The 8,186-nt window shown below is 34.5% G+C and overlaps 1 protein-coding gene across 1 annotated transcript; it reads left to right on the top strand.

Annotated features, from left to right (window-relative positions):
- Positions 1-877: 877 nt before the first annotated feature.
- LOC105203516 lies at positions 878-5,181 on the top strand. Its single transcript, XM_026141719.2, has 6 exons — positions 878-1,178; positions 2,087-2,382; positions 2,463-2,721; positions 3,602-3,667; positions 4,307-4,510; positions 4,785-5,181. The coding sequence occupies exons 2-6, from the start codon at positions 2,219-2,221 to the stop codon at positions 5,028-5,030; spliced, it is 939 nt and encodes a 312-aa protein (XP_025997504.1). The 5' UTR covers positions 878-1,178; positions 2,087-2,218; the 3' UTR covers positions 5,031-5,181.
- The last annotated feature ends 3,005 nt before the right edge of the window (positions 5,182-8,186 follow it).

The raw sequence follows: 8,186 nt of genomic DNA, 5'->3' as shown, positions 1-8,186 counted from the left end.
TATAACTGATTTTGTTTACACTATAATACATTTTACTCGAGGGATGACCTCGAGGGAAGAAGCAGCTTTCGAATTGTGAAATTCTTGGATACGATTGGTTCTTGCCCTTGATTCTTGCCGGATCTAAATGAACAAACCAATCATATTAAAGAATTTTACAATAACCTACGCACGGCCACGGGTTAAGGGAAAGCATGTTTGCCATGACGGATTTGGCAAACCGTTGGTAACTCGACTGCTTCCCGTGTTTAGTGACTGCTAATGGCTAGATATTTTGATTTTTATTACTTATGGCTGTGTTTTGAAATTTACTGTAAGCACTAAAAATCTATAGTTTAAGTTACGTATACCGCAGTTTTTTAATACTGGCAGTGAATTTTGGAACGTAGCCTATATTGATACGCTGAAGTGAGTCGACTCTAAAGTGAGTCGAAACATTCGATTGTAAGAGAAATGAATAAATGATTATATATTAGGCTTGTTCTTTTTAGCTGAACTGACTGCACTAGTTTAGTTTATCTTCTTCCATTCACGTTGAAAGAAGAAAGATAAACACTGAACTAGTGCAGCCAGTTCAGCTAAAAAGAACAAACCTATTAATGCGATTGCGCACTTTTTACCCGCGCTGACTCTCATTAGCATATTTCTAATTTAATTGTGTTTTAATTTTACAATAATTGCAAAGCTGCTTTTTCTGCTGAACGTAGCCAATGCCTACTCTTACATATGGTGGCAGCGGCCATTTTCTCGCGTACACCGGAAACCCTATTGTATATACACAAATCATGCCGATCCCAATGACGACGTTAGCAATCTAGTTTATTATTGAAATCTATGCTTCGTTGTTAAAATTCTTTTGTTTGTGACTCTTACAACTTTCATTTGATTCTAACCCTAATATTACTAATAACTGTTTTAGATAAAATGTGTTTTTATATTTTCAAATTTTATATCACGCGTGTATAATATATACGTGTGTAGGACAGAACAAAAGACTACTTTTAAAGATAAGTAGTGAAATATTTCTTCGGTCATTAATGTAAAAATAAGAATAAAAAATGGAAATATTTTACATTAAATGTTTATTATCATATTCAGTTTTATAAAATTACACTTAAATTTGAGAGAGAAAGAGAGAGGAGAACAGAAATTTTCTTATTGCGAATGAAATAAGTGAGGTAAGATAATTATGCTCATGAACATTAGTTTTGCACATATATTGCAAAATGAACCACATGCAAAGTTTAATGTGTTGTAGATATCTATAATTTGGTCTAATTGATATTATACTTGTAAAAGCGCAATGTAAGTTAAAAGAATTGGGAGTTGTTTTCTGCAACAGTAACCTATACATTAAATTTATGTATTTTATAGCTATAATTCTGCTATCTCTGAAAGAGATGTTGATGATTAACTGCAATATTTTATATTGTTTAAATATGATTGTTGTTAACAACAGATATTTAGAAGATAATAGGCTAGAGTATTGTCGTGTAATATAACCTTATTTTGTATTTAGCAGTAAGAATACTTCCAAAATGATAAGCAATGATGTTGTTTGTTTTGCAAAAATTTTTTCAAAGTTATAGCAATGCATACGCAGCACATATTAATAAAACCTTAGTACCACCTGTTATATATTTATCTAGTCAAAGTGTAAGACACATGCACACAACATTTATGGTTGAGTACAAATTGTAATATTATATTATTATTAGCTTGTTATATTACTATTGTTGATGTTTGTTGGGTGTCTAAGTGTTATAGGTGAGATTTAAAAGACTAAGACAAAATGAAATTCACAGCATTCTCAATTAGAAATAGTAGTTGATATAAAAACAGTTCAGATACTAAAAATTTTGAAAATGTAACTAACAATAAAGAATGCGCAGCGGAATTCCTTTTTCCTTTCTTCGTAGTAAAAAGATTATTTCTCTGATCAATTTTTGTTTATATATCAATATCTATTAACTCTTTAGTATTATTGCAAGCTATAAAATATGTGCATCGTATATTTTTCTATTACTGTTGTTTTATAATGTAGCAAATTTAATTTTTTTTTTTTTTTAATGAATTGTCGCAATAGATCGTGGAGACAATCGAAGGTAGACAGAAAGGGACGCTTCTTTATATATACGATGGATACACTTATAATTGCGACAAGCGGCTGAAGAACACCTATCGATGTTCAACTCGTCGTGTAACAAAGTGTCCTGGTATGGCAAAAATTATTGATGGACAAGTGCATATTGAAACTATGCATGGAGAGCACCCACCGGATTACAAAATATTGGAAAAATATAAGTTGCGAAGCGAAATGTTGCGTTTGTCGCGAGAAACATTATTTCCACTGAAAGAGATTTTTGATAATGTGTGTCGAACGTATGTAGAAAAGTAAAATTGTAATTATAAGTTTGTATGTGTGTTAAATAAATATCTGACATCTAATTTCATTATTTTAGAAATATAGAAGTAGCTGCAGATATATCATACATTAGTATGAAATCAGTTATGAATCGTCAACGTGCTAAACAAAGACCTTCTGTACCTCACAGTTTTGAAGCTCTGTCATCTGAATTATATAAGTGCGCGTGGATCAAGGAATATTATAAAGGAAGTGTAATTGCTGATGATGGTAGCATGGCTGTCATATTTTCGAGTGACGCACTTATTAATTCCTTAAAAACTGCAACAGAAATTTTTGTTGATGGAACATTCTATGTAAGCATGTTTCTTCAATGATTTTTTTTTAATATAATGGTCATAAACAATAATAAATCATATTGGACGAAATTAAAACGTATTATTAGAAAGCCAGCGGTTACAGCGGTTCTTAGTGCCGAAAAATAATATTTAATTTTTACGATTTCCAAGTTATTCAAACTGCGCGCCACGTATTCGTCGGACTTGAAACACAGTTTTACGAAATATGTAACATTAATATTTTAGAAACGTACGTAAAATTCTTCCCCTCTCTCCTGAGAAATTAAAGAATTTTATTGCGAAAAAGTAACACCTCGTCGAAGATTCAAACCTGGATCTCCCGAATTTCGTGAAGGTGTCCTACAAACTCGACTACTGAGGCATGTACTTGTATTAAAGTTACATTAATTATAAAGCATTAATATTACATATTTCAGCTTCACTTTGTGTTTCAAGCCCGACGAATATGCAGGGCGCAGTTTGAATAAGTTGGAATAATAGTTAAAAATTATTGTTTGGTACTAAGAACCATTGTTACTGATAGGCTTTCTAATTTTATGTATAAATCATAAGACTAATGTTGATCGTACTTTAGTGCTAAGTCATAATTTTTGTGTGAATTTTAAAAATTTTTCTGACTTACCTAAATTGTGCTGAATATTCATCGGTTTTGAAATAGTTCTAAATTATATCCGAAATAAGTAATATCACAAATTAAATTGACAATAATTTTGATGCTCATGAGCATTATAAAATACTGTCAAAAATTATTTTGTTTTGGATGTCTATAGTAATTTATTCTTTTTAACATTACGTTTACAACATTAATATGTTAAGGAATATTTATAAAATAATTATATTATTTGTACATTAGGGTAACATATTTATTTTATTACAGGTTGTTCCTCGTGATCCACACATTTGTATACAATTGTATACTGTTCATATGCGATTTAAGGATAAAGTACATATTTTAATTATAATATTATATATAAAATTTATTATGTCATGATTATCATGTTATTATATAAATACTTTTTAATATTTTAATTTGTTCATAATATTTTTCAATATTAATTTAAATCTTAATTCAACCAAATGGAATATGGCTTATAGTCGCCAATGATAAAATAATAAATAATTCAAAATTTCGTCAACTATTTAACAAAATATCTTTATTAAATTGTCGCATATTCGTTTAACAAAGATACACACGCTTTTAACTTGTACTGACATTCTTTGTAATTTTTAATACCTTGTCAAAGTTTAATTGCTTTATATACTTTTGACAATAAAAACATTACTGAATTTTTGGATTCGTTGATAAGAGTTCACTGTTGAATGTAACACCGTGATTTATTTATTTTAATGTCCATATTGCAACCTATTCAATTGAAAAGAATCTAAATCTGAGGTCAAAAAGTTGTGGATTCATTCTAATAAACGCATTTTCCCAGAAAGTTAACGGAATTTTGAATTATTAAATTTCTTCTTAAATCATATATTCTTTTATTCTTACTGTTTATACTATTATATCCTCAGTGTTCATATAATTTAACAAGTAATATAAAAATTGTTCTTACATGCAAGATTTTAATTACAGGGAATTGCTTCTGTTTTTATATTATGTGAAAAACGGACATATGCTCTGTACCAAGTAATATGGGAAAAAATATTAGAATTTGTTCCAGAATTGAAGAGTAATGTAAAATTTATAATGAGCGATTATGAAAAAGCGGCGAACAAAGTTCTTCAGAAGTGCTTTCCTGAAGCCAGTATTAAAGGATGCTGGTTTCATTATAATCAAGTAAATTCATTTATAATCAACATATTATTTATTAATTTTTATTTCTATACTTTGTTCAGCCAGAGAATATTCTTGGTTTTTGCATGCAGGTAGCAGCAAGCAAAGTAGGGCAAACAATGCATGTTACTTCTAATCGCTCTGTGAGCAGAATATGAGCAAAACGGACAAATTTTTATCGGATCCGAAGATATTCTCTTGCTGGACAGAGTATAGAACTTTATATATTTTCCATCTTAAATCCTAGATTTATCATATTTCTTTTAATAATTTTAAGGCTGTAGTACGTAAATGGCGGCAACTTGGGTTAAAGCACTCTCCAAACAAATTATTAACTATGGTAATGTCAGTACCATTAGTGCCACATACGCTTTTTGAAGAATGTTTTACAATATTGCAAAATGTAGCTGATACTATGTATGATGACTACCCTGCAGTGCTACAATTTATTTACGTAAGACATGGTTGCCTGCTGCTAACCAAGTCTCAGTGTATGATTGTCCTATTCGTACAAATAATTTAGTTGAAAGCTTCCACAAAACACTTTTACATAAATTTAAATATAAACATCCAAATGTGTGGATATTTATTGGTAAGTTTATATTAAATAATAAAAATGTATGTTGTTCTGTATACAGGGTGTTTCAGATCACCCGTACACCCCTTTTCTCTTCGCAGGATTAGGACCAATCAAAAATATGTTCAGACGAAAGTTGTAGAGTTTCAAAAGATCTATTAAATGATCTTATCAGTTTGACCTTGGATGGCGTCGCCAAGGTCAGATCGAAATCACATTAAGTTTTTTAAATGGAACACCCTATTTTTGATTCCAGAATCTAATAGCTGGTGTCAAGACCTTTCTAAAACACTATAAGAATGTTTATTTTCGTTGACTACTTTCCGAGTTGTGCGGCTTGAAAGTTACACTACCGCCAGCATCAGCATTACTCAAGATGTACCATGTGGTGGTTACTTAGTCGGATTTAATCTTGTGTGTGGGTGTGTGCATACGTGCATGCGTATGTGTATGGGGAAGGAAAAGGGGAGTCAAAGTTTTATGTACTCTGCTTTTGTTTATTAACTGGATTGATTATGTTTGATGATCAATCATGTCCAGATTGACTGTATGCATTTTCCCGTGCTTAGCATTATCCAAAATGAACGACGTGGACGTGACGAGAATTTCATCCCATTGGGGTGCTTGATTCACGTGAGTCCCCTTGCCTCTCACGTTTGTGGTGCTTGATTCACGTGAGTCCCCTTGCCTCTCACGTTTGGGGTGCTTGATTCACGTGAGTCCCCTTGCCTCTCACGTTCGGGAATGAATGAGTGTATGTTTTGTTAAGCGACTAAATGTTCAAAGTGAGCACCATTCTCTGCGATGCAAGCATCAACTTTATTTTGAAAATCATTGGTTGCTCGAAGAATTTCCTCGGCACGTAAGGTTCGAATTGCTTCACTTATTCGAATCATATTATCCCTCGTAGTCGGACGTTCATGATAGACCAAGTTTTTTATCCTTCCCCAGAAATAATAATCAAGGACGGTGAGATCTGGTGATCGGGGTGGATAATTGATTGGACCGTATTTGCCTATCCACTTGTCGGGGAACATAGTATTTAATGCCGCACGAGCAACTCTCGATGTATGAGACGGACATGCATCTTGTTGGAACCACATGTTCAGGCGCAATTGCAGAGGAATATTTTCTAGTAAGACAGGAAGATCTGTCATTATCAAGGCGGAATATCTATCACCGTTTAGATTTTCGTCAAAAAAAACAGGACCTATGATTTGACTTCCAATAATTCCACACCAAACATTGACTTTCCAAATGGTTTGATGATCTATTTCTCTCAACCAGTGAGGATTATTTTGTGCCCAATAACGAGAGTTCCAAGTATTAACAGATCCATCACTTTTAAGTGTACATTCGTCAGAAAATAAAATTTTCAAGTGGAAATCAAGTGGTTGCTGTCTTATAAAGTTGCAAAATACAAGTCTCTGTCTAATATCGTTATAATTCAACGCTTGATGAACAGACATTCTGTAAGGGTGAAATTTGTTATTTTTTAGAATGCGCCAAACACTGATTTTACTAACACCAGAATCTTGTTCTCGTCGTCTTAAAGAATCATAAGGGTTCAATTCTGTCGATGCAAGAATTTCCACTGTTCTTTCATCCATAATCGGACGACGAATTTGTGTACCTTTGTTATGTTGAGGCTGAACGACACCTTTAATTTTGATTCGTTTAGCCAAACGTGAAAAAACATTTCGCGAGTGAGGAGTCCGATCAGGATAACGTTCCCGCCACAATCTTTCCGCTGCAATGAATGTACCTCGACACTGACCTAAAATTAGCAGCATATCATATGCTTCTTCATTGGAATAGGACATGGCTAAATAAACCTAGACTAATAAAGAGGGTCGGATTTTTGTTGCGCGATTGATACTGATATGACGGTTATTGAAGACGTAGGTGACAAGTTTGAGAGAGTTATTGTCACTCGTGTTGAGTTGAGTCACAATAGCGTTGTGGTGAATACATCTCTACTACATCCTATGCAAATAACAATATGTATAAAATCACGAGTTAGACATCGTTACGCAGAAAGCCGCGCTCGTTATTGCTCGTGTGCTACCGTTAAAGTAATAATGTAATTACATAATATTATGACATACATATGTATGTGACTATTTACGGTCGCGACAGCTAACTTTCACGATTTTTCGTGATCTGTTTTTGTTGGCCCGGCTCGCGTGTTTACTTTCTTTGTGTCGGCTGCATGGCTTTCTGCGTAACGCGTGATTTTATATTGTTATTTACATGGTGTTGGCGGTAGTGTAACTTTCAAGCCGCACAAATCGGAAAGTAGTCAACGAAAATAAACTTTCTTGTAGTGTTTTGGAAAGGTCTTGACACCAGCTATTAGATTCTGGAATCAAAAATAGGGTGTTTCATTTAAAAAACTTAATGTGATTTCGATCTGACCTTGGCGACGCCATCCAAGGTCAAACACTGATAAGATCATTGAATAGATCTTTTGAAACCCTACAACTTTCGTCTGAACATATTTTTGATTGGTCCTAATCCTGCGAAGAGAAAAGGGGTGTACGGGTGGTCTGATATATATATATATATATATATATATATATATATATATATATATACGCTCGGTCGGTCAAGCCGGAGTGGGAGCATTGTGGAACGCCACGGTCGGCGCGCGTGTCGTCGCGTGGTTAGGCTATGCGCGCACGTGGCTTCTTGCCACGCTAAGTGTTTGTCGTTTGGTGGACGGAGCGGAGGCGCGCGAACGGTGGAGGGGCGTATCGTTACATTACCCCTCCCTGTTGTAGTGGCGAACTATAGTCACTACGCTGGGAATTCCCGCACGTAGTAGCAACGGCCGGTGCGGTCAAAGCGCAACGTGTATCGTCGAGTCGCAAGTCGCACATTGTACACCCGCGAAATCCGAGCAGCGTGATACGGCACGTGAATCACTAGGTCCTCGCGCACTCGCACTGATATGGACGGGGGAGTACGGCGCTCGGTGGTTGCAGCGGTTAGCGTGGTTGGTACATTGGCGTATCCGGCGGTGTTTTTCGGTGTGGTGGCTGGCTTCATTGACGCTGGCAGTGTCGATAGGCGGTTCTCCGGTTGACACGTTATTGTGGC

The sequence above is a fragment of the Solenopsis invicta genome, chromosome 9 (genome assembly GCF_016802725.1).
Source record: "Solenopsis invicta isolate M01_SB chromosome 9, UNIL_Sinv_3.0, whole genome shotgun sequence".
NCBI lineage: Eukaryota > Metazoa > Arthropoda > Insecta > Hymenoptera > Formicidae > Solenopsis > Solenopsis invicta.
Note: the sequence above shows the minus strand (reverse complement) of the source record. Positions and strands in the feature narration are given on the sequence as shown.